This window comes from Zosterops lateralis (assembly GCF_965231275.1).
Source record: "Zosterops lateralis genome assembly, chromosome: 3".
Classification (NCBI taxonomy): domain Eukaryota; kingdom Metazoa; phylum Chordata; class Aves; order Passeriformes; family Zosteropidae; genus Zosterops; species Zosterops lateralis.
Genome location: NC_139764.1, coordinates 88521211 through 88548799, shown reverse-complemented (window position 1 = coordinate 88548799; position 27589 = coordinate 88521211). Strand labels below are relative to the sequence as shown.

At 38.4% G+C, this 27589-nt stretch overlaps 1 protein-coding gene across 2 annotated transcripts in view; it reads left to right on the top strand.

Moving 5' to 3' along the window:
• PRIM2 (DNA primase subunit 2) overlaps window positions 1-3574 on the top strand; it is a 93903-nt gene extending 90329 nt beyond the window's left edge. For both annotated transcript variants that reach the window (XM_083858283.1, XM_083858284.1), the window contains exon 13: window positions 3024-3574. In XM_083858283.1, coding sequence (XP_083714409.1) covers window positions 3024-3251 — 228 coding nt within the window. In that variant the 3' untranslated portion in view covers window positions 3252-3574. The remainder of the gene's footprint in view (window positions 1-3023) is intronic.
• The last annotated feature ends 24015 nt before the right edge of the window (window positions 3575-27589 follow it).

Sequence of the window (27589 nt, the reverse complement as noted above, 5' to 3'; positions counted from 1 at the left end):
GTCAGCTTCAGCAGTCTAGTGCCTGGCACTAAGACTGTGCTAATACATGCAGCGGGAATAGAGTGAGAATGTTTGTTTGCACACATTTTTGGGGGTTCGGAGATGGAGGTTGTGTTCCTGCACTTCAGTGCTACGGGTTCAAATAGCCTGGGCTAACAAAAAGCAGATGCTCTTTGTATTCTGTGTAATCTGGGCTTATTAACTTCAATGCTGCACCTCTCCTGAATTTTGGTTTCTCTTTTTCACAACCACAGCACAAAAGCAGACATCATTTGTGTGGTCCAGTGCATAGACTGGACCACAGGAACTAAGGAACTAATGTAGGCAGTTTGTTAACTCTTCAGTACCTGTGAGAAAGGAAAGCTGTAGCACCATGATTGCTCCACCTGGTTTTTCTCTGATATCAGCTGTAGCATTATCAGCTGTATAGCTTCAAAATTATTATTTCAGGATTTTCAAATCAATATTTGCTATAGCAGGGATATTTGAGTTTGTATGAGAGCAAGTGTGCACAAAATGTGTTGAATCCAAAAAAAGTCTTTAACGCAAGTATTACCTGCTTAGATGGATTATATAGTTTTGTCTGAAGTGGCAAGTCTTTTTGCTTGGTTAAAAACGTAGTTTTAAAGCTTCTGCATGATAAAAGCCTAAAGTTTTGCATGCACAGAAAATAAATTTTTCTTTGGGTATGATGGATTCCAGATGGATTTACCAGTGTGAATTTGCAAAGCTGTTAGAGAAATCTACTTTCTCTATTTCTTGTAGCAAGTCTCAGCTAACTTACAGCTAAGTTAATGATAAGGCTTTTAAAATTAATCTGCTTTGATCTATATTACCTGAAAACATTGTAGAACTTGCATAAAGTTGTATGAACAGTCTAATATGAGCAGTATGAGCAGTAGAAAAAGACTTCCATTTTTATGAATTTCCAGCCAGAACAGAATATATTTATTCAGAGAAATGCTTACTGAACCCTGTTGAAAATTACAGAGAATGGAATTCTTTCTGTATCACAAATGAAAAAATCTTCCCCTTTCTCTTTTAAGGCTCTCACTAAAAGTTGATAGTTTTGCATGGGTGGAATTCTTTTAATTAAGAATTGTCTAAGCTTCATCTGTAAGAGTTTTATTTAAGTAGCATTCAAGTTTGAAAAGGAAAAAGTGGTACATGGAATCATAGAACAATTTTAACTAACAACCCGTAAATAGCTTTTAAAACCCCACAAATTAAAACTCACAAACACCATCAATCGCCTCTGAAGACTTGGTTGTAGGCTCCATTCATACAGTGAGCTGCTTCCACAGCTTATTCCAGACTGCTGAGGAGAGAAGAGTTTAGAATAAAATTAAGAGTTACAAAGTGACTCTTAAATTGGTCTGAAGAGAACTGAGATTTTAAGGTTAAAAAAAACAGAACTCATTAAGAGCTTCTAAAAGGAATGCCAGTTTTTCACGATATCTCTTCTTTTTAAGCCTTTTTAGTGTAAAGAAGTAATTTAGTTCCCATGTAATGAAAATTAGAGCATGGATGAAAGCTGGCTGGATGAAACTCATCCAGATAAGACTAAAATCAAATTCAGTGATGACTTTGGGTTAGAATTTTGGGGGTTTTTTTCGTTATGCTTTTGACTACCAAATTAAAGTGCTAGGACTCTTACTTACTTGTAAGATTTTTCAAGCAAGGTCACTGACTACAGTTGCTAATTCACGTCTGAATTAGATTTTGTTATCCATGTCACCATTTTTTAAGCTAGGCAGTGGTAGTGCATTTAATCAGGGTTCCATTTAGAGCACACACTGATCCTCTGCTTTATGATTATTCACAAGTGGCTGAAATTTGAATTGATGGGGTTTGGCATATGAAATCAGCCACAGAATGTCCTCAGGAGACTCTGAGTGTGTGCAGAGTTGCTTATTATGCCTGAATTGGCCCCTCCCTTCTGGAAAAAAAGAAATATAGTGGGAGCAGAAATTTACAGGTATATGACTCTTAGTCTTCCATGATGTGTTGCACCCCATGCTTGGTAAGTCTTCCAAGGTATTTTAAGAGCAGTATTTTAAAAAGAACTGTTCCTAGAATTCACATGAACTGACAGGCAGATGAAAGGTGCAGGTTGCCTCGAATAGGAGGTGAAAGCACCTTTTAAAGTAAGCATTTCCAATTTCCCAAAAGAAATACAAAAGTTATAACTTTGGTTTGTGGTGAATACATCAGAATTTCTAACTTCCTTTTAAAGCTGAAAGCTTTGTTGATTTGAAGTATTTGATGAGCATTAATTGAATGTTTGTTTATCAAATAATTCCGGAGCTAAAAGAATGCACCTGCTAAGTAAAAAGTAGTAATACAAATATGCTGCACCTTATGCTAGTTTTCTGTATTCTTTTCCACTGAAGACTAAATGTTCTGTGGTACTGGTTGTACATCTAGAGTCAGCACGCTGATGGTGGCACTGATGGAGCAAAGATGAGCTGAATCTGTGGGGCTTCTGTCTTAGCCCACTCCCTTGTAAATATTGTATTTGTGCTTCGGGGGAAACCAGGAAAAGGCATGAAGCTACCCTTTTCCGTTTGCAGTTTCACACTGATACTTAAGATATAGATTTATACTGTGCAGTTGCTCCAACTTCTAGTGGTATTTTCCACTTTCATTTGCATTCTAGACCTTTCTCACTCCCTCTTTTAGGTGGTGAAAGTCTATTTTAAGGCGCAGGTTCGACAGTCCTACATCTCTAAAGAGATGTCATTTTACTTATGTGTTTTTAGATGATTTGAGGTGTTACTTTTCTTTACTGTAGTAAAGACAGTGTGAAATGATCTTCGATATATTAAAGTTATTTTTTTCTACAATGAAGGAAGAAAACTTCGATGAAACTAGATTTGTGTCATGCTAACGTTTACTGAGGAATTATTTACAAACAAATGCCTTTTTCTTCAACGACATTGGAACTTATTGTTAATTAATCTGTTCTTGAATATGAAAAAGATGATTTTAATAACTTGGTATTCCTTTCCTCTTATGTGCAGGTTGATGACATTGGGTTTTCTTTGAATCATCCTAATCAGTACTTTACAGAGAGTCAGAAGCTGTTAAGTGGTGGTAGAGAACTGAAGAAGGAATTCAATAACTCGGGAAACTTTCAACAAAAAAATAATACTCAGGAAAGCATAAATTCAAGTTCTACTCCCACCTCTTCAAATGCAAAAGCTGATACAGAACTGGAAGGACTGGAAGCATACTTCACTGAAGACTAAGCAGCTGTGCTATTTGTGTGTTATTTGTGTTACTTTTTTTTTTCTTACATTATTTCCCTTCTCTAGGATTTGTCTCTATACTGAGGAATATGCACTTCACCACCTGGAAGACAGAAGCATTTAGTACTTCTAGTAGGCTGAAAAAATTAAAGATAAATATTGCATCCAGTATTTATTCTTACTGCTTTAGGAAGCAGTTTTATACGTTGTGTTTAAGGATGGGAAACTTTCTTCACAATTATTAGGTAATTTTTGTCTGACTTACCTTTTTTGGTTTTCATCAATAAGTTCAAATATTTTTATCGCCTTTTGTGATCACTTTTCTATGTATCATCTTAATAAAAAAATTGCAAAGCAAAATTTTTTTGTATTTTCTTTTTAGCTATATTGAGATGGTAATTAAGTTGGAGTACTTATGATCAGAATTACCCTCTGGAGGAGTTTGTCTGTGTCTTCTATATGAGGAGCTGAGGGAAATCAGCTTCCTAATTTCTATCTTGACACTAAATTTAGAGAGCTGGTTTTGATACTTGGAAGGGAATATAATTAGAGTTTAGACACCTGTATGTAAGAAAGTAGAAAAAAAATATCTTCTACCAACTGACTCATCATGAAGAAGCTAAAAGCTTATTATCATATATTTCTTTTTAAGTTTCCTCAATATCTGAGTGTGGTTATAGCCTCCTGTGTCCTGCTAAGCTAAACAGCCATCAAATGAAGCTTTGGGTCCCCTATACTCCACCCATTCTCCCAAAGCCCAGGTTGCCCAACACATAAATTTCTTTTGGACTAGCAGAAACCATCATGTTGTGGATAGGAGCTCCAAGCAGAGCTGGTCTAGCATGCTCTTTGGGTATTCTTCCAGGGATTTAAAAGACCTCCATTTTATTTTGCCTGCTGCTTAAGGAGTTTCAAGACATTATGTCCTCTCTGGAAAGTGACCTCACTACCAGCAGGTCTTTAACCACATAAACACAGCACTGTCCCACTGAAGACCCACTGAGTTCCATTTTTCTGAGCTTGCCTTGCCCCACCTGAAGCTTTGTTTTAGCTGTAACTCTCTCAAATGACAGCCTAGCTTTGTACAGTTGTGCGCTGTGCTGTCTGTGTTTATAATGATTCTGATATAATTCTGTGGCTAATGGCTGGGAAGTAATAAGTAGTTATTTTGTATAGAATGAATTAATCTATGATTTTAGGTGCCAGAGGCTCCGTGGATATAAACAAATCGTCCAAGTGCCAAGCACAGGTCCTTATACAAGGATGATTTCTCCTGTTGGTTAAGCTCCTGGCATCACCCTGCCTGATGTGTGGAAGTCCATGGGTTGTTGGTTAAAAAGCTTTGGGTTTTGAAGTTTCTTTGGAAGTGGTAACTGTCCTCTGATTTAGCATTACTGACTACCTGAGTTGGAGGCGCCTTAGTGGACATCATGGACATCATGGATTCTTTCAATAGAAATGAAACTCAGACATGCTATGAGATTTATGGCCTTAAGTGAAACAGCTGGGAGAAGAATGAGGTCAACAAGGCGTTCCATGCAGGTGATCCAAGGAAAAATGTAATTTCTGGTTCAGGTGTAACTTGCTCATGTAGACGTTAAACTTCCAGCTCTTGCATTCTGAGCTTCGCTTGGGCTTTGAAATCTATGTTAGTAATGGGCTGTTTGTACATATATTCTGTAGTGGATTGCTACATTAGAATAAACTGATTTTTAGATATTCAAGCATGAATTGTTTGAAAAATAAGTCTATGTTATAATGAAGAGAATATAACCACCCAAATCCTCTGAATGAAAAATCTTAAACTAAACTGCAAGAAACGAGTATGGGGAAAAGCCTCTGTGCTTTTTTGGCTCACTTCATTATTGTGGGTTTGCATCACTTGATTAATAGTACTGCAAATTGCCTTAAACTATATTTTCTTTCCTTTTATTAGTCAGGAGGACTATAATTAAGTAGCAGAAAAATGTACAGATTATGGCATATAGTTGCAAGTAACTAACAAAAGATTGAAATTAATGCTTTTGTTGCTATTTGAAGAAAATGGCAATTTATTTTCATATTTCACAGATTTTGACTATTTTGTGTTTCCTTCATAAGCTGAATATTTTGGAAATGATGATGAAAAAATGGAAAAATTCAAAAGAGAATCTTCCTTTTGAGCTGCTGGATGCTGAGGAGCTTAAAACTCTTACTGCTTTGTAAATTCAGTAAGAATCACTTGTCCTATGATTCTGAAGCTGTATGAGATTAGAAAGGCAGAATCACTAAGAATATGTAAATCATTCATTTTAAAACATTTCCTGCATTGTAGTAGTGCTATTAAAGTTATACTTAGTCAGAAAATAAGGATTCTGAAAATAAAAGACACCCTGATATAACTATGCAGTAGTCAAAAATAGCAACAAACCCAATTACCACATAAACCAATAACCAGAGGCCCTCAAAATTCCAGTCCCTGTTTTACAAGTTGAAAAAAAAGTGTTTCTGTAGTAAAGCATTGCAGGTGGATTTTTGCAAGTATTGACTCTTTTAAGTGTATCTTTAAAGTAAACTATTATATTTTGCTACTTGAATAAAAACAGGAGACAGACACACATCTAAAATTTGAAATTGTGCTGGAGTACTCTGCATCAGTAAAGGAGATACTAAGATAATATTTGGTTGCATTTCTGAGGGGCTGCGCCAGAACATATCCCTGTGCAGCAACCATGCTGATGTAGCAAGTAGTTTTCTTTCCATCCAACATCTGATCTCAAATGTACCACAGTTCAGTTTGGAGTTGGATGTTTCAAAAGGAATGCTGGCCCAAATCTTGTGAAAGTGCATCAGAGACAATGAAACAGTCTCTGTCCTCAAAGCCTTGCAGGATCTAATGATGAAGAGAATGTCACTGCTGAGTGTTCAGCAGAAGGAAGGGTGAGGAGCTCCCAAGCTGAGTGTGGGTCTCAGTGCTCTGCTGAGGTGAGGAATCCTGCCTTGGCACGGGGAATGGCAGGAGCTGCTGCCACCGTCACAGCACCATAGGAGCTGATCCACGTTGCCACACAGCTGATGCTGGGCACACTGCCTTCCTTCTCTGTATGTTATGGGAGGTTTACCTTAGACTAGTATTTGTCTTACACTGTGGCTGGAGTGGTCAGTAGCAGGTAGAGGCAGAATGTGCCTTTTGTGTGAATTTCTTCCAGAAGGGTCCACTACGCATGCACACAGACTAGTTGGCAGCATGAGCCAAAGCAGAGCAAATGGAGGGAACTTGAGAGAGTCCCTTGAAAATGGTGAGCATTTCAGACAGTCTTAAGTCTATGTAGTAACTTATCCTGGTTTGGCCTGGGAATTTTGTTCCTATAGCTGTTACTGTGCTGTGTTTTGGACTCAGTATGAGAACAAGGTTGATGGCACATTGATTTTTAGATGTTGCTGAGCAGAGTGGACTCTAAATCAAGGACTTTTCAGTGTCTCATGCTCTGCCAGTGAGCAGCTGCACAAGAAGCTGGGAGTAAGCACAATTAGAACAGCTGAGCCAAAGGGATATTCCATACTGCAGGATGACACAGTCAGTGTATAAACTGAGGGGAGTTACTTGAGTCACCAATTGCTGCTTGGACGGGCTGAGCTCCAGTCAGTGTGTGGTGAGCAGTTGTATTGTGCATCACTTCTTTCCCTTGGGTTTTATTCCTCTCTGTCCTTTTCATTACTAATATTGTAATAAAAAAATATTTTTAATTTTTTTTGTTTCAGTTATTAAACGGTTCTTATCTCAACCAATATATTACCAATATATTATCAAATGAGGTGTTTTGTGGTTGCATTTTTTTTTTTCTTTTTTTTTTTTTTTTTTTTGCTTTGATTCTCACCCCTTCCCCTCATCTCTCCCCAGGAGGGCATTTGTGGTGTGTGTGAGTTTTCAGGTAAGCTTACTGATTGCAAATAGTTAGAGATGCTTTCCTTGTTTTCCCCAAGTACATATCAGGAAAATCCAATGAATTACAGATGGAAAGATGTATTCATATTTGAGTGGTTCTTTTGGTGTATTTCTCATCATGATGGTTCAATTGTTATTTATATTTTTAAAAGCATATGTATTCTAAAATCCATTGAGGTCCTTTAAAAACCCACAGAAGAATCACTTTCTGCTTGTACTCATGGAGTACTCTTGGTAAGGCCATTATCTCAACATCAAAACTTCTACCTGTGATGTCTAGTTGACAGAAATAAAAATACTTTCACCCCTTAACACACTTATTTGCTGAGATTTGTTTAAATCCCTCAACTCCTGAAGGATTTACAGTGTTTGAATTGGACAAAGGTTATGATCAGTGGGTGTAATTCAATCCCACAAGGAATCTGAAGTGTTTATATAGGTAAATTGATTGAAAAAATGGTATAAAAATGGTTGGGATTACGTCAGGAGTGAATTATAGCTGTAAAATATTAGGAATAGATACCTAAATACTAACTTATTAACAGGAAGCACTGGAAGACTTTAGAAGTGGGTTAGAGTGGGTGAAAAGTAGATCACTAGCTGGAGATTTGCAGGTCATATCAGCGTGTGTCAGTTGGGGGAGACCAGGTCTTGGTGATTAGGCTGCAAAAAAAGGAAGATGTATGAACTCTCAGTTTCTCTTAGAATAAAAATTACAACCACAATGAAAGCATCACAAGAAGCTGTGTTTCTAGCTGAGAGTTTTCAGCCAAGTTGAGAATGTTTTGTCATATAATCATAAACTTTTATTAAGACTGTTTGTGAACATGGGATAATGAAAAAGACATTGGTATAGTGGAAGAAGATACGGCACAATGTTTATTTTTTTACAAGAATATTGCATTCTACTCAGGATCAGAGTTGTACCATAAGAGATGTTCTGCAAACATAAAGTCTCTGCCATGCTCAGTGGCCAGACTCGTAAACTGAACTTCAGTAAAAATCAGTTTAGATCAGAAGTGTCTTTGCTCAAACTGAACCAGTCAAATGGATGCATGCACTGGATGAAATGTAATGGTCTCTTGTGCTGTTCAAAGTAGATGACCTGCCTGGCCCTTTCGACCATTAAAGTCTATAACACTATTTTTATTTTTATGCTTAATATGAATTCAGTCTTCTAAGCTGGAAGTGTCCTTGGTTCAGGCAGCTACTGTAGCACTTTTGAGTGGGATATAGAGGCAATCTAAGAGAGACGGAAGAGTCAGAAATGTGTGATTCACCCACCTGATGCTCAGGTCTTTGAATTGTCAGTGGTTTGGCCAGCTACAATTTTCAGAGAAATGGTTGGCTGTAGAAGAATACCAGGAAACCTGCTGAATGATTTTGATTGTGATCTGACATTTGGTGTTGGAGCATAATTAAAAATATGTAAAGTTCTTAGCATACTGTAGGAAAAAAATGGTAACTATTGGAGTTACTGTATGACTTTGAATGGAAGAAAAGGAGAATCCTTGTTAAATGTGGCTTAGGAAGGAAGTGAAGGTTTTCTTCCTTTGTCTCTCAGTTAAATCAGGAGGCACTGTTGAAGAGTGGTTTTATCTACAGTGATCCAATTTTTCTCTCTATTATGATGTCCTAAGGAGTGGTTGTAAAAAACTGCCTTTTCCAGGACGTAGCATCAATAGAAATACAATTTTTTTCAGGTGGGCAGACTTTTCACTTGGATTTAAAATATTCACCTATTGTCTTACTTCTCAGTTTCATCACTACTTTAGTGCATCAAGAATTACAAGTACAAATATCTGAATCAACCTACAAATAAGGAAAGTAATATGAATTATTTAAATACAAGTGTCATACCAGCTGTAGGGTGTGTAATCAATTACAATGGTTGAATATGTTGGTAATGCAGACAGTAATCTGGTGAGCACAAGCAAGTGTGAAAGAAATGCACTACTCCTTCCCCAGGTTATTTCTACTTGGTGTGTTTAGAAATGAGCCTTAAAAAGTATATTTCTCCCTTTTGTACCATTCATTTAAAGATTGTTATAATTTTGTTTTTTAAGCATTTCAAATGTATTATTCAGTGGAAAAATACATTGGAATGTCCTTTTTAAATTCATCACTGATATTCATGGATATTCTGTCTCTTGCCTCTATGTTTTGGTTTAAGCTCCCTCTTATGAGCTACATAAGGCCTTACTTGAAACCTCAGTATTTTGTAGTTTTGGATTAAAGAATCTGACTTCATTCAATTTGTTTTTTTTTCATATATCACGTAGGGAAAAAATGCCCTATACAATGAAAATTCTGAAGACCTTCATAGGCCATATGAAATAAACTCCTCCCTTTGACCTTCTAAATTTTCCATCAAATGAAATGATGACTAAAGAAATTAACTAAATTTGCTTCTAAACAAATTTAATACACTGAGGAAGCCTTATGACTATATTTATGCCTGTTCTAGAGGCAAAGCCTTTCTTTTGATTTCTGAATTGTTTTGGAGCATGTGTAAATGGGACTTGTGAGGGAAACCCAAACCAACCTCGCTATGCTTATCAGAAATAAAATAGTAGAATATTCAGCCTGCTGAACTGCTTCCAACCTGAAGGCCAAAATTATCTGAAGCACAACCATCAAGCTGGAATATCTAAATTGGCTGTCAAGCAAGTTTGATGGGATATTCACTCTTTTAAACTGCAATGTGTGCTCCCAGCATGTATCAAATTAGACAGCAGAGGAGAGCCACTTGTTTCCTGTAGGTAGCTGGAACTTTTTTAAGCCAGTTCACCTGTGTGACACTTACTTAAGGTGCTTAAATGCTTATCTGGGAGGGAAAAATCATATCTCTGTGTATGCCATCCAGCTGTATAACTAGTTCTGCTAAAGTGCTTTCTATAAATGGGTTTTATGTCTGAATAACAACAGCTGCACTGTGACAGACTTGTCATATTTTTGCAAGAAGTGTTCTTAGCACATGATTATTTCATAACTTGATAAGTTCAATATTTATTAAATTGTCTACTTTGCAGATTTTAGAGCACTAAACCCAGTTCTCTGCAGTAATGTCAGCCTCCAGCACACTCAGTTTGCAGTTTAGATTCAGTTTCTCTAGAGTAGTCGATCTTATTTTTCATAGCAAGCTCTAGAAATGCTTTTTTCCTAAATAGAATTTAATACTGTTTCAAAAATTTCACTTTCACTCTTCAGCTGTAGTGATTCAGTATTTTGTGGTAATCTTAATAAGAAAGAATTGTTTAAAAAGTTTTAATTACATTTAAGCTGAAGAAAAAATGCTACATTTCTTAATTACAGTCTATTACTGAAGTTTTTTTTTTTAATTCAATGGAACTTACTGCCAGCAAAGAAGTTTTTCTTAATAAGTTACTTTTTTCCCTTTAGTGTTAGTAGACCTAAACCTGTCTGAGTCTTCCTCAATGAGTGACTGCAATAATAATTTTCTCTTAACAAAAATCACCTGAGGAGCTTGAAACAGCAAAATCTTAGAACAGAAAGGAAACCAGTGCTCTTGTATACAGTGTTATTCTTTCAGTTGTCCTCTTCTTAATCATCATATCTATAGAGAACATTTAATTACTGAGAGCTGATGTTGTCCATAAATCTGGAAATATTGTCTAAATAAGGGCATCTCAAGCTTTAGTAAGGACAACTTTTAACAGCTGTTAAATTGACATTATAAAGAAGTGAATAGATCCCTTTTACTGAGCAAGGTTTTTCCTGCAATTGGTATTAACATGTTTCAACAGGGCTGAGGTTCAGACTGAACTGTTCTTCATGCCTTTTTTCATCTGAGGGTAGGAGTTTGGGTCTGACAGGCAGGTGGGCTGTACTGTGTGCATTTACCAGCTGCTTAGAAAACTCAGATCTCACATGCTGAATTCATGTGAGAATTCATTCACAAGTTGAATGCTCAGTTTATAGTTGCATAAGAAGATAAGCAAGTTAGTCTGGACTCATGTTTTTAATACTGTGATCTAAGAAGAAATGGTAAAAGTATTGTAGAAGTTATTTCCTCTCCCTACCAGTAAGTTGGAGGTTGCTGGCATTCCTTTGAAATCCAGGTGTCCAAATATTTCAAATAAAATCAAACAAACGACACCAATACATACTATTCCTTGGTACTTTAGAAGAGTCTTAATTTTTAACGGTTGCTGAATGACTGTTTTGGGAATGAAAAGTTGGCTCTTTTCTGTCCTCTAAGTAAATAAATGCATTTGGTGTATCTAATACATCATGGTGTTAATATCTTCATGGTTCACTGTGGTGAAAGTCTTGCACACAAATCCTTGAATGTTGGTTAACCTAAATCTACTCCCTGAAAATGTGTTGATTTTAAAATTTTTTTTTATTGTGTGGATAATTTATGGTGCTTCACTGAGCAGAACCTACAGCATGAATTAGCTGTGTGATAAATGTGACATGGGGTAAAAATTTGTGATAAAAGAATATAACAAGATATGTTAGATTGGTGTTAATATAAAATGTGAAAAGGGTATAGTCCGTAGAAACTTTTCCCCAGCCAGGTTTCCACTGTCCTCAGTCCTGGGACAAAAGAACGGGACAGGAGCCGTCAGGAAGAACAAAGACACTAGCCAACCCAGATAAGAATCGGCATTGCACCTAGACAGAGAAATTCCTCTCCGAACGAAAAGAGAATTAGAGAATTCTCCGCCGAGGAATACACATTGAAATAACCGTGGACCGGCGAGCCCCATCCACGTGTGAAAAGAACCTTCCCGGAATATGGTCTGCAGAGTCTGACAAATCCGGGAAGCCCATCCGAAAATTATTTGGACTATTTGCTGGACTATCCTGGGCACCTGTTTTGCCTTGGGACATGAAAACCCCTATAAAACCCCAAGCTGTGATCTGCTCTGTGTGGATTTGGGAAAACCGTGCCTTAGAGTGGGGTCTTCTCTTCCACCTGGCGCTGTGCTGTGAATCCTATTTGTGGTTTTCTCTTTTTATCGGTGATTTGGATTTGTGATAAAAATAGGGTAAAAATTCGTGTATAAAATAATAATTCGATGTATAATGAAGTAAAGCTAAAGTAAAATTGTAAAATCCAGTAGAAGGGTAACTGTTCTCTCTCAGCCTGCTAATCTCAGTTGCAAAGACAGGACGAAGATCATCAACTTAGACAAAGACACTGGCCAACCCTGATAAGAATCACTTCCTTGCCAAGGCAAGGAGAAATTCCTTCCTGACGACGATGCCAATCTCATCAACCTTCTGGTGCCACAAGCGGAATGAAATCAACATAAGACAGACTCTTGGAATTGACATAAGAAAGGAGCCTTCCCGGAATGAGACAACTAGACTTGATGAGATCCGGGAGGGCCATCGAAAAGAAATCCGGACTATTCAACCCACCTTGGACACCTGGACTGCCTAAGGGCAGAAAAATCCTATAAAACGGTGGACTGAAAGCTGCACCGGCGTGGACTAGGGCGTCTGGTACATCAGTGTGGACCTCTATCCACCCAGCGCGGCGCTGACAATTTCCTATTTTTGTGGTTTTTCTCTTTTTCAGGTGCTCGATATTCTGTTGTTAATAAATTGTCATTTATTAACCTGAAATTTGCCTTTGCATTTATAACAGATTGTTTTATTAATAAATTGTTTCTTTGTTAATCTGATTTTTGCCGTTGCATTTATAACAGCTGTATGACCAAATTGTGGTTGCAGAGGGTAAATTATTAAAGCCACGAGTTACTTTGCATGTTTGTTCTGCCAGGTGGAAGACTGAACTCTAATAATTAAAGATATGCTTCTGAACTAGTCTCAGTGGGATGTTTGTAAATGACTGGTAAAATCTTACCCTCCCAGTGTAAAGAAGGCTTCTGCTGGCCATCAGTTCTGCTTTGCTCATGATTCAGAGCAGTTATTAGCACTGAAAGGAGTCCAGTGTGGTCCTTGGGGTTGCAGGGTGTAGTGGTGTGGGACTGGGTTTTCTGAAGTTTGTATGATTTTTGTTATTAAGTTTCTGTACTGGTTTCATTCCTACCCCCACCCCGCTTTCCTTAATCACTGTTATTAACTTCATAATAGCCCTGGCTCCCCCCATTGTATCTTCTTAATAGCCCTGGCTCAGCCCATCGTTACCTATTGTATCTTATCATGGACATTTGATGGCCCTGGCTGAACCAGGTGGGTCGGCCAAGGCTTCAGGTATCCCCACACCTCTTTTACCCCTAAATGGCAATGTCAATGCCCCCTCTACCTTTGTCACTCCCCCTCATTTCCCAGTAACACCCATGTTCATAAGGGCAAGTAAGAGCCAAGACACTCTCTCACACTTTGACCACCTGGGCCTTCGCCCTGAATAAACACTTTCCTAAGTGGCACCAAGTGTGAGCTGCTCCTTTCTTCCAAGCAAGGACGCTCCTGCATGAAATCCAGACCTGCCTAAAACTTCATCGTATCACGACAGAGCCCAGCTAGCCAGATGGCAGCTCGGGGGACCGTGATACCAGGGTGGCTTTGGAATAGAAAACTGAGGGATAAAAGCATCAGTGTGTTTGTTTTCTGTATGGATGAACTGGTTGTACAGTAAACAGGACATAGGCTGGAGGTTCTGTGTGCCAAAAGCCATCAGGTACCTAGGAAAACTGGAAGTCTTGTGGGTGGTGTCTGAGGGACTTTATTTAATACTCATACTTGCTAGAATACAAATACCTCAAAAATATACCTGAAATTGTATAGATTTTCACTTCTATGAATGCACAGAGTCACACTATCCAATGAATTGTGACATTAAACCTGCCTGCAAACCAAATAGTACAGAGTGATCATTTCAGGGCATAGTGTTCCACTATTACAGGAAAATGCTGCTGTTCTTATTCACTGTTACTAACAAGGGGGTGACTCAATGCCACAAACATTTCCCTTTCGTAGGCAGGAAAACTTTTTTGTGCCTGTGCTCTCTGAGCAGGTTTTCAGTTGAAAACACTCCCCCAGATGGGGTTTTATTGTCAGGTTTGCTCCTAGAAATAGCTCTGGCTTAATGGAAACATTCAGGCAAACTAAATTTTGCCATTGTCTCTTTTTGTGCGTTCTGCGTTCAACAAATTGGAAACAGGGAAAATATGTACCAGGAATGTGTGAAGATCCACTTTCTTCCTCCACCTGGAAGTTGCTGAAATGTTAACGAGCCACCTGAGTTGCAGTGCTTTGGTCAATAGATGTAGTATGAGATTTTGCTTTTTGCAAAAGAACAGTATTTCTATTCCTAATCTCCACCACAATTCTGAGGTGCTGTGTACTGTGGATTGCTGTCCTGTGACTCTAGAGCACAACAAAAATACGGAGCACAACAAAACCAAGGAATCTTCCCCTGAAGGACAAACCCTGTCTGAATTCATTTATTCTGCTGCCACTACAACACACTTCCCATGGAAGATGTGTGCTGTAAGGGGCAAAATGCAAAGAGGTGCAGATCAGACAGCAGCTTGCATTGCTACTCCCAAAAAAATGTAGCAAAAACACACTTCAAAATTATAAAGAAAAGGTTGGAAGGATATAATAATACTGTTACATGTATTAGTTTCCAAAGGAGCTATTGTGGCAGGGTCTCACTGTTCATGGTATCATTGCACAAGAATATGGAAGACAGAATATTTTTGTCCCCAACAGTTTACAGTTTAAATTATGAGATAATGTAATGAGTGAATGCAACAAATATGAGGTACAGATGATAAAATATGAAATGGCAAGGACTGTGACCAGTGATATTTTTACTTTAAGTGTTGTTGTATGAATTGAAGTGTTGAGCTGGATTGTTAAAATAGATGTTAATTATGTTGGTAGTCCCGGTCTTGTTTCTGATGTTGTCCAAGTCTCTTTCATTCAGCTTTGGAATATTTTTGTCAGCTTATAAAAGACATTTTTTATTACCCTGGTTTGTTTTCCAAAGCAACACTTCTACCACAGAAGCATTTTGACATGCAGCAGCTGTGCTCCCATGTCCAACATTAATGGCACGTGCAGAAGGTTTGTAGATTGCTCCAAAAGCAATGTGGGTTTCTCTTGACAGGCCTTTCAGCCACACCTTGTTCAAGGAAGGAAAAGTCCACAAGAGCTGCCAATTCTAATTGGACATGAGTTAAAATACATTGGCTTTGAGTACCACTGGACTAATGCATATCATGAGATAACAATTTGTCATTTCCACCATGTTAGCTCTTAAGTGTCAGCTCATAATTATTTATAAAGAATATTTTAATGTATTGGGGTTTAGTGCACTCAGTTGCATTTATGAGTGATCACAAGGGCATCTAAAGGCTGGATTTCTTTTCTTGTTTCAGTCAAAAATAAGTAAATATTATGCACACAAACTAGTCATGATGCCTTCTGTTTTTAAAGGCCTTTGGTTAGAAAGTAGCTCTGTAACTCAGGTAATGAGTACTGGAGCTACTTGCAATCTCTCAATCCCAGCTCTAATTCTCTCATAGCATAGAATGGCAATAACAAGCTTGATATATGCTTATTGCCTTTTCTGTATATTGTTTATTCTGGTGGGCAAATCTTAAATTTTCATTGCTACTGCCGCGCTTTGTACTCCACGAACATTTGAATTGAAATTAATTTTTGCTACCTGATGAAGCTGAGTGAGTCCTATAACTTTCCAGTCCATACCTCATCCCTGGCAGCTGCGACTCATTGAATGCTTAAGAAAGCAAGGAAACAAGTGGGCAGTGGTCCTTCTCTGAGTAGTCCATGAATTTTAAAGCAGTTTTTTGAAGTAATTTACATTTTTTATCTCGGCATTCTTGTGTTTCCATGATGCAATTTTGTATTTTATGAAAAAATGGTTCTTGTTTTTAAGTTGGATGCCTGATCATATAATTATGTTGTATGATGAGAAACAACAACTAACTGCTGTTTTCACCCTCTCAGGTGAAAACCTTCTCTTTCACCTTCTAGCAGGTTCTAGCTGTCATGGGTTTTGTAAACAGAAGTCTTACTGTTCGATATTTCTGCACACAGATGTTCTTCTGTGTCTCTCGTATTTCTTCTTCTTGTGTCTTTTTTGTATGTGGTTTATTTCTACCTCACACTTCAGGTGATGTTTTCAGTCTCAGGGCTCTGGAGACTTGTCTGGTCACTGTTGCAGTGCAACTAATGAGTCTCACTGCACATCTTGTGCTCAGAGGCACAAGTTCACCTCTCATGTTGAACCTGCATGAACACCTCTGTGTACCTGGTAATTTTGGCTGGGGGTAGCCAAAGGTTGCTGGAAATGATGCAGAGAAAATTCCTGTATCTTCTTAGCTCCAGAAACATCATCTGCCTGGTAAACAACTGTGTTTCAGGCTGACCTGCTTGAATATTTATTAGGATTATATAGATCAGTGATGCATCTAAGAGATTTAGTGGAAACAAGCAATTCTGTAACTAAGAGCTCACAAGAGCACATATTTTTTCTAATTTAAAATCTCATATTGTCCTAATATTTACCAATAAAGAAAACCAACACGTCTTGTAAGTAGAATATATATGGAGAAGGAGGTAGTAAATTAAACAGATATAATAGGAAGGATTTTTCATGATATTGTTTTTCATAAAAAATCTAAGACATTTTAACATTTTTTTATGCTTCCTGATAAATTCTGAGATTATTATAACTTCATTTTTATTAAATATAGTCTAGACCACTACATGAAGTCCTGAGTGCTTTTCAAACATTTCAAATAGCTTCTGCCTCAAGCAGAAGCTTCAGCTGTAGTAAGAAATCTAGCTCCAAAAAGAAAGGCTCTATTTAAAAAGATGTTAAAAAAAAAAAAAAAAAAAAAAAAAAAAAAAAGGAGAGATGTGTTTTGTCTTCACTTCTGGCTTTCAAGGAAAGAATAAATATAGGGCATCTAGGCTCCTCTAAATTGTTGAATTTTTTTTTTTTTTTTCTTCTCAGAAAATTGGTTGTAGGTGTGACAAACACAATTTATCATCCCTCTGGACTGCATACAGGTACTTGATTGATTTCAGTGTTGCGAAAGCCAAAGGCAGCCCCACGTTTTATCATTGTACTCCTTTATGAGAGATCTTGAAGATTGGATGAAATACCCCAAATATAAACTATTTTTTTTATTACAGATTGACCAAAGAATAGGGCTGTGTACACTTTGTAAACACTTCCTCTTGTTCTGAGCATTGCTGGCCTCGTATTCTCTAAACAAAGGTAGTTAAGGTTCATAAATGTCTTTGTATTTGAATAATCTGTTTTGTATTCTAGTCTTGTGATTTTATAGCTGGAGTGAAACCCTGGGTTCAGCAAATTTCGTATACTAGCTTATGTACTGCAGGAAATGATTTTGGATTGATGCTATAAAATGGGTCTTATATTTTAGTAATTATTTTATACTAATAACTACCTGTTAACAATTTGTAACATACAAAAATACTACCCAGTCAAAAAAATCAACAAAAATGTCTTGTGCTTGACAGATTTGGTTGACTAGGGAATAAGAGAACTCCTTTTTCTGTTAATTCAACTTTTTACATGCAATGTAATAATTAATGACAAACAGTATTTCAATACTTGAATATTCAAAATCTATACCTTGATATTTTAATAATCTTTGACATGATGAAAGAGCTGTCTTCCACACTCTACATATGTCCACTAATGTTTTAGGCTTAAGAGATGTGTCTGGATTGAAATAACCAGCAAATTCTGTTTCCTGCTCTGCTCTTTCTAGCCCTAGTTTTTTATGGAAATTAAAAAAAAAAAATTAAAAAAAAAAAAAAAAAAAAGCTACCAGATGAATACATTCAAGAAACTTCATGATGAACACTTGAAACATGTATTCTGGTCACTTATTTATTTTCTGCCATTCCAGAATTGCTTAAAAGTAGAGATTTTTTTTTTCCAGGTTTAAATAGAACTTTCAGGAAAAGAAATGGAGTTACATAAAGAAATTTATGAACCCCAAGCAAGCACCCAGTTGTTTGGCTTTTATCTTTTGTTTCTGATTTGGAATGGATATGTGAAGTATTGCTTTGTGTTTCTCTACAGGTAGATAAGTAAGCAAGTGCTTTTGTTCCTCACAAAAGGCTGAAGAAGAAAAAGGAAATTCTGTTTCTGCAGTCACATTTGAGCTTTTAGTTCCAAGGACATATCATCCAAGAGCCTGAACAGTACCAACCAAAAAAAGTCAGAAAGACAATTATTAAAAAAATTATTTTAATTTTTTTTCCTTAAAGTATTGCCTACACTGAAGGGATAGTGTTTCCATCATCCAGAAACCTCAGCCTTTGTGGGAAAGGGAGCATTTCCTCTGCCTGTTGAACAGTATTGAGTCTGGGGAGCTATGTTGCCTTAGACTGGGGGTGCTCCTGTATGCAGAGCCAGTCACCTGCTTTTCCTTTTCAGAGTAAGCATATATGCTTATAATCTCTCCTGATTTGGAGGAAGTAGATTTTCTATTTTCAGAACATGGTTTATTTGTGCTCCACTGCTGATCAACATACAAAATATCCTGTTCTCTGGCAGGTGTTCTGTCTCTTACCTCGTCCCTTGAATTTGAGTTGCAGGGAGAGGTGCTCATTTGGGAACTGTTCCATAGTAATTTCTTTTTGTGAAATGATAGGCTAAGAAACTGTACTAATGAGGACTGCTCAGGAGGTCACACACCAGTGGCAGCTGTCAGGATGCACTGTGAGCCACTGGTGGTGGATGACTACAGCCAGAAATAAATGCTTTGTCACAATGCACTACAGCTGAAGCTTAGTAATTCTTTATTCTGGCAAACATATTTCTTATTAATGCACCACAAAAGGCATATCTTAGGTATAAATAGCAGTAAAAAGAGTCATTTAATATGATTTTTTATTTGCTTCACTCAAGATTTGAAAAATTAAAACACTATAGGGCCTGGCGGGAGAGAACAGTTTTATCTACCTGCATTACAAAAGGATTCAGAATGGTTTTCAGAGACAGTAATGAAAAACTGCAGAGTCACATCTTCAGGATGTGCAAGCAGATACAGTATCCAGCTTGCTTTATGAAGGAAGATAAATGAGGACTAGCTGAGCAATCCTGCCAGAAAGAGAAGGTTCACATGCTGTCAGGGGTAGGTAGAATAGGGTTTTGCCTTGGTGAACTGGAAGATGATGGGAAGACCAGTAAGTTATGATGAGAAAAACATAGCTTCTGCTTACCAGAAACTGACACATTTTAATGCCAAATGTGAGTCTAAGGCCAAATATTTCCAGATTTACAAGCTGATTACAAACCCCTCTCTCCATTTACAGTGAAGTTTTTGCAGGACTGAGCCTGCATGTGGACTTCGCTTGTTGTATTCTCAGTGTGGTCTTCCCAAGAAATCGTGGAGAAGGGGGCAAATACCAATTTTGCAGTTTAATGCTCTAGAGGGGTACAGCTGCAGTAACAGATTTTGCTGTTGACACTGTCTTTTTCTGCTCCATTAATCTCTTAATCTCTATGTGATATGCCAGCAGTGCCAGAGACACTTTATGGGGACACCCTTGTATGTTGGGACAACAATGAATTTATTCACTAGTTTATTTTCCCCTCCTAATAGATGTATCAGATTCATGTTGGCTTAGCAGACATAGCTCCACTGCTGCTCTTAGGGCTGTCCCACTGAACATTTCCTTTCTTGCCACTCAGAAACCATGCTCCATGTTCAATTTGAGATGTGGTCCTGAATTTCCCTGGTGACTTGTGACAAATTCTCTACCTGCCTCACCTACAAGGTGGAGGGAACTACCCCTCCTTACCCCAGTTCTGGCCCATTTGCATCCGCCTATACCACACGTATTGCATCTCCTTCAATGGAGAAGACTGTCTCATCTGCCTGGAATGACAATGAGCAATCATGAAAATTCTCTTTTCAGGCACATGATATCTAAAGGTGTATTTTACCTGAACAATAACTTTGGATTTTAATGGGAACAAATATTTCAGTTAGCCTCCTCTAGCATCCTGATGCTAAAAGTTCTGGGTGTTTGGGACATAATTGCTAATTCTGTCATGTTCTGGATTTCATGTTGATCCAGCAATTCTAAATTTCCATCTGCCATTTGATACTACCTTCAAATCTTTGTGCTTTCAGCAGTGCACCTGGAACTGTTCCCAGTTCTCTATCACAGCATAATGTGTTTTTCAGCCATGGGGGCTGGATTTGGTCTGTGTGTAAGGGCTGCAGCACGGCATACATAAGGTAGGAAATGAAATCTTCCTTCTGACTGCATGGATGGTGCAGCTGCTCCTGCTTTGAGTACACTCTTCTGTTCTGCTCTTTGCTATAATAGTGAGTTCGGATGCAGCCATGAAAAATCTGCCATGAACAGCTCCATCCCACTCTTCAGAGTGTGAAAACCCCTATTTAAGTGATTTGCAGTGTTGTGGGTATCTAATTATCCTGAATGTTCTGTTTATCCATGCTTGTGTTCCCTCCCTGTGCAGCTGGGATGGCTGTGTCTGAACTGACTATTACAGCAAACAGCAGAGCAGAAGACTGAGCTTACATCAGGAGCAGCATCATCCATGCAGTCAGAAGGAACTGGAACACTGCATCCTGCTCTGGGGTCCCCAGAACAAGGAGGATATGGACCTGTTGGAGTGTGTCCAGAGGAGGTCACCAAGATGATTAGAGGGCTGGAGCACCTCTCCTGTGAGGAAGGGCTGATCACGTTTGTTCAGCCTGGAAAAGAGAAGGCTTTGGGGTGACCTAATTGTGGCCTTCTGTCTCTGAAGGGAACCTACAAAAAGCTGGAGAGAGACTTTTTAAAGGACACAGAGTAACAGGACAATGAGTGACCATTTCAAATTGAAAGAGGGTAGTTTAGATTAAATATTAGAGAGATATTCTTTACTGTGAGGGTGGTGAGGCACTGGAACAGGTTGCCCAGAGAGCTTGTGGATGCCCATGCATGGGAATGTTCAAGGCCAGGCTGGATTAAACTCTGAGAAACCTGTTTCAGTGAAAGGTGTCCCCAGTGCAGCAAGGATGCTGGAACTAGAAGATCTTTAAGGGCCCTTCTAACCAAGGTAATTCTATGGTTGCTTATGAACTTACAATTGGTTTACCTTGCTTACTCCTGCCCAATGAGCACTTGGTAAGTTTTAGAAGTTTAATTTGGTTTGTATTTCTCTTTGGTGGCTCCTGAGTCCAGTAGATACAGCATCAGTTTGTCTCTTTTTCTGCAGTCCTGCTGGACATTTGTTCTGCTCAGTGGGACAACAGGAGGATTAAAATGGATTAAAGTTAGGGAAGATGCTAATAAAAAATACAAGAAAGAAGAAAATTTTCACATATAAGTCATTAAAGGATGGTGTGGCAAGGAGAGAAACACAGCTGTATTTTTAGATGGAAATCCTAACAAGTCTATCAGTCAAGATGAAATCTCACATTACACACTACAGTGTTTGTAGTCCAGAAATTCCCCTAATTGCTTTGCTGAAATCCGTGCAAATAATTTTGTAGATTACATTGAAATAGTTTCTCTCCCTACCAAAATGTAATTTTGGCTAATAATTGGGCACTTTTAAACCGGAAATGAGTAATGTACATTCCACTTGACATTTTTAAAGCTGAGTTCATGGAGGCAGGATGTCTGCCAAGGAAAAGTAAAATTGTTACCTGCACTGTGTAGGAATGCATTTCCCACACTCAGCAAGCATTTTCCATATAGGGAAAAGTTTAAGACACCCCTTGCATTTCTTATAAGGAAAAGAGCCCAGAAACTTTGATGCCATTCTGACAGTGGTTGGCTCAGTGCCAAGAGAGAAGCATCTATTTCTTCAAATCCTGTACAACTTCCTATTGGCAACAGATCAGGTTGTCCCTTCTAAAACATTCAGTATTTAGCAGGGAGCACAAAGGAAGTAAGAGGCTTTTTGGAGTGTTTCTAGCAGGGTGTCAGAGGTTTCCTTGGACACCTGTGCACAGCTTTTGCTTTCTGTAATGTTTGTTATTTTGTTATTTTTCTTTATTAAACCCTTTACTTTTCGAAACATCTCTGAAGAGCAGTGTTCTTAAAATTATTTTAAGCCAATCTGGACCCTCAGAGATTGATACATACATACATTGATTGGTTCATGACATTCTGGCCATGTATTAAACTGTATCATCACTCCTCTGATAACTGTTGCAGGGTGTTCAGCAACCATGGATGGCAGATCTTTGCAATGAACACTTCCTTGTGGATTCAAATCAATTTTGAAGCATTTGCGTCTATGTTTGTCATATTACAGATTCAAAATCATTGCCCAATGTCTTTGGGCAGGCCTTCCTTCTTCCTGTCAGGATTTTCTAACATCAAGCTAATTGCTTTCTCACTGTTGGAATAGGGAAAATAATGTTTTCTTGGGGGTATTTTCACAGTTTCCTGGAGCAGGGCCTGCTGTGTGGAGTCTGAAAGGACCTGTTGCTTTTCAGCCACCACCAAAGCTTTTTACGGAATTCCTGTGGGAAGGAAACTCAGCCAGTAATGATTTTCCAAACATCCAAATATTTTTAAAGCATGTGTACTAAGCTATTTGCATCTATTGAAAATATGCTACTTCATAAAATATATTTCAGAAAACCAAACAATTTTTCACAATTTCTGGTAGATAACTAGAAAACTGCCTATGCCACTTAACTATACCACAATATGTTTCAAATTTAATGAAATGAACATGTAAAAGCCTCAGATACTGGTTACAATAAAGAGATGGACTGTTGAGCTTTAAAATAACTGCAGCATCAACAAGACTCAAAATATAAATAATTAGTTGAATTTGCAGACACTTGGCTGAATTGCAAATTTAATATAATTCCATTGATTCTCTGCATAGCTAACACACATTTATATTTATTTGAGCAGAGAAGGGGGAGAGAAAGCAGAGATGGGAAGCCTGTACCTTAAAGCTAATCAGATTGCTTTTGACTTAAATTCCTCTAGGAATGCTGAATAGGTTAATGGGAATTGTGCCCAAGCAATTACCACAGAAGAAGCATTGCACTATTAAAAATAATCAGTGCCTGGAATTTATTTCTGAGCATTTGCCTTATGTATTCATATAAAATGGTCTGAACAACAGTTACTAACATGTAATTATAGGTATTTAAAAGCCCTTATAATGAAACGATAGTTTAAATGTGAAATCAGACTTTACAGTTTTTAAAATGAATACACATTTATTCTCATTTTAATTTATGATGATTCTGCTTGTAATATCTCCCTATGCTGAAGTTTCTTTTCAATTTTCCAGTTGATTCTAAGCTTATGAAACCCAAAGGCTGAAGTTCTATGTGCAAACTGTGTATGTCTCTGTTTATTATTATTATTATTATTATTACTATAAAAAAGTTTTGAATGTAGGGAAATTCTCATCTGTTGAAATTGCAATTTTTAGGCACACCTTTTCATGAAATATCTTACAAAAGCTTCTCAGGTTCTGGCTTGAAGTTTGCAGCAGAAAGGCTGAGGGGTCCTCTGATAGCTCAATTATTTGTGCTGGTCTTATGAGGCCACAGGCCATTCCTTGTGATTGTGGTTATCACTCTCATTAGCCTGTTTAAAGACTTTGCTCAGAGAATTTCAATTTCTAGCAACTGTGGGCCAAAAACCTCCCTTTCCAATCTATACAGATAGTATAGGAGTTTGCTTCTGTAATCCCCTTTCCTGGACATCTTAAAATCACTCCATGGATCACTTATGGTTTTGGAGGCTGCAGATTGGAAGCCCATAATTTCATTTGTACACGCAGTGTGGAGCATTGATCACACAGCATTGTTCCTGGGGAGCTGCTGGGAAAGCAGGCACCTCAAGGAATGGTGGTTTACCACTGGATATTCACAGCAATTAATCTTCTCACTGTGCTTTTCTCCTGTCCTCTCCCAAAGCTTTGCACAGTTGTTCCAGCTCATGCTTACGGTAGGCAAAACTCTGTGGTGAAATATATAACATTTCATTTTGTTTTCTTTTCTTTTTTGGCCAGACTCGTTATAAAAGTCAGATGGTGCTTATGGGGCACCGAGTAACAGGTATGTAAGAACAGGAAATTCCCATAAATAGATGCGTTTATTTTCATGGCACTGCAGCTAGGCAATTAACACAGCTTGTTTTCTGGGTGACTCTGAGGTCACAATTCTAAGCTAAGGGACATTATTGCTTACTTGCTGATATATATATGTGTGTATGTGTATCTATATAGTGTATATACATATATATATTTATTGAAAACGATTGTACCTTGACCCCAAAGTGACAGACAATTTTTTTTTATATATATGAATTTGGTCACAATTACGTCTGGAAGTGAACATAGCAGATGTGAAACTTCTTGAATTTCAAAAGACAGCTTCTTTTGCAGCCCTCTATGGATCACATTTGAGGTCGTTAAATCATTAGCAGGCAGCAGGGAGACTGTAATTCTGCTTTTCTTCAACCTAATCATTCCACTGTGCAACCCCTTTTCTCCTCACGTTGCCACTTCTACTTGAGTTGATTACCAACATGATCCTTGAATAAACCTACTGGTTATACAAGAAAAGCTGAGCATCTCAGTAAAGCTGTTAAATCTATGCTTATAAAATTATCTCCCTGGACTTAATTTTCACTATTCTGCTGCATGCTCTGCTTCTACACTTGCTTATCCCTTGACTTCATTCTCTTGTTTGATAATACAGCTTCTCATAATCCACACAAGCCTTGCAATATATTTCATTCACTTGCTGACATTTCACTTTGTTGTTGGTATTCATCCCTAGGTATCCAAAATGCCTGTCAATTAATCAGTCATAAGTCTGCAGAGTGTTATTAGAGCCAGGAACTAAACATCCAGCTTTCAAATGAGGTAGCATTTATCAATTCATGTGATTCTCACTATGAAAAAAGAGAAACTGTACTCTGTCATTGCCAGCAGCCTTTAGGATTATTAGACTACAAGGCAAACTTTGTACCAAATCCTTCTGGATCTACTGGAGATCTTAAAACTTCAGTGAGTTTTGGCTCCTTCTAGCTTTATCTCTTGTGATCTGCTGATTTTTCTCTCTCATGATTTAAAAAAGGCTTGGAATCCTGAGTGGCCTTTAAATGCTCTTTTGAAAATTATTATTTTCCTGAATTTTATGAGCAGGAACCGGCAGAGATAATATGGGTTAGCTTTTCTTCAGATTATGGAAGAAATTAAAAACTGAAAAACACTTTTGGTAATCGTCCCCCCTACTTTTCCATGAACGATTTCATGCTTTCCATCTGTTCAACACACTGTAGGGATTTTATTAATGGAAACAGACTGATTCTACAAGAAAGTGCAGTCTTCTGAAAACTAAGAGCAATAATGACCATGGATGGAGTGTGAGCTGCATGGCACAGCGTGACACTGAGGCAGGGTTTTCCTTCTGCTGTTTGCTCCCACCAGGCTTACCTGTGTCAAAGGCAAAGCCAAGAAAACATTACTCTTTACTGTAAGAAATATCAGTGTATTCTGCTTAAGAGAGCAGCTTCCCAGGCAGTGATTTATTCACTGATCCCACTCTCCACTCATCCATTTGCTATCAAAGCCCCAAGCTCAGAAGAAATTACTGGTTATAACTGAACAAGGGTGTCCATGGGTAGCAAATACGGGTTTTTTGTCATCTAAACATTGGTGTCCTCTGTCCTTGTTCCTGAGCAGAGTCATAATTAGTGGTGAAATATTTACTTCCCCAGAATACATTCCAACTGTGCTTCCTCCAAGGAGACTTATTCATGGCTGTTTGCAACATGCATTTCATGAAAGAAATGCTGTGCTGGGTCTGTCTAAATGTGAGGCAGAGTTTAGGGGATACTGAAAGCTACATAGAGCCTCGGGTTTATGAACCCAGGAGAGACTGTAAAATTTTTGCTGTACCAGTAGCTTACAGTGTCTAAAGAGGTGGAGTGAGAGATGTGTGAATACTCGGATGATGTTTCCTTATTGGTCCATAGCATATGCAAGGCCCACATACATGCTGCTTATGGTTTCTTCTGAGCTGTTCTCCAGCCAGCCCTACTCTTCAGATAACCATATAAATGAGTTATTCCTGTGGGTCCAAATCTCAGACAGAAACGAGTTCACTGCTTGGAAGAAGGAGTGGACTCACACTTGGGGATCAGGAAGGTTTTATTCAGGCCCGAGTCCAGGTGCAAGTGAAGTTTTCTGGGGGTCACCTGCCCTTAAATACAGGGGGTGTTACCTTTAGGAATGAAGGGGAGTGACTTGGGAACAGGGGCCACTGGCAGGGCTATTTTGGGGCAAAAGGGGAGTGGTGAACCTGAAGCCTGCCTGAGTCACCAGCCTTTGCCAGAGCACTCAAGCCTTAGGGTGTGGCAATGGGTCTTATCAGGGAATGATTACAATGAACTGGGAGAGGCTATTGTAAGGGGAAAATGACAGGGATTTAGGAAAGGGGCGTGGTAGGGATGAACCATTACAGAAACTTAATAAAAAAACACACAGAACTTTAGAAAACCCAAAACTCACACTGCAACAGCTGCTGGCTTAACAAGCAGGAGAAATATCTCCAGTTTTTCATTCACTGGTTTTCAGCAAAATTCCTGGCAGACTCAGGGGCTGCCTGGTCAGTTAGGAGTCAGGGCTGGCTGTGAGCTTCTCAGCAGTAGAAGCTGACATTAGCATTGTCATTCAGGGGAGGAACAGCAAGATTTTGGATTCAGGGAAGGCACACGTGGCATGGGAGGGGAAGTTGAGGCTTTTAACAGCTCCATTCTTGTGCTGCTCTTTGAAGGACAGGAATGGACAGGTTTTAGGCCGTCCACCTTCACATATATATGAGCACAGTATATATATAATGCAAGCGGGAGTTGTGATGGTTTGTTATCTGATCCCAGACTGCAAAAAACAACAGAGAGGGGATTTCAGTATTCATCAAAAGAAATGCACTTTTATTAGTGCCAACAGCAAATGTGACAGAAGGATTTGAAGGGAAATAAAGGATAGCGAGAAAACAGAAAGAGAGGGTGGGTAATAGTTACCAATGGAGAGAGGAAGTCCTCGTGGTCCGGCCAATAGATCCATCTTCTTCCGTGGGGAGATCACAAAGTCTTTGGTTAGCTCAGGGGCCCATATAGTCCTTTCCAAAGTGACAGGCAGTTGGCCAAAAGGTGGGGAAATCATTATGGTGTGTTCGTTTTGAGAGAACTGAGAACAGGTCAGCTGTCAGCAGGTGCAGTGGTAATGAGAACAGGTACAGTTGTCAGCAAGTGCAGTCAATTCACCGTGATTTGCCCATTGTTTCTGCTCAGGTTCTGATGTTCTGATGGAAATGCATGCTAGGTTTTTCCATTGAACACACCTGCAGGCAACACTTGGCAAACATCCCACCTCAGCCAGGCCAGAACTCCTGTGCTGGGATTTTTAGAGTTCCTTTTAAGGGTTTCAGTCTCTGTCCTTGAC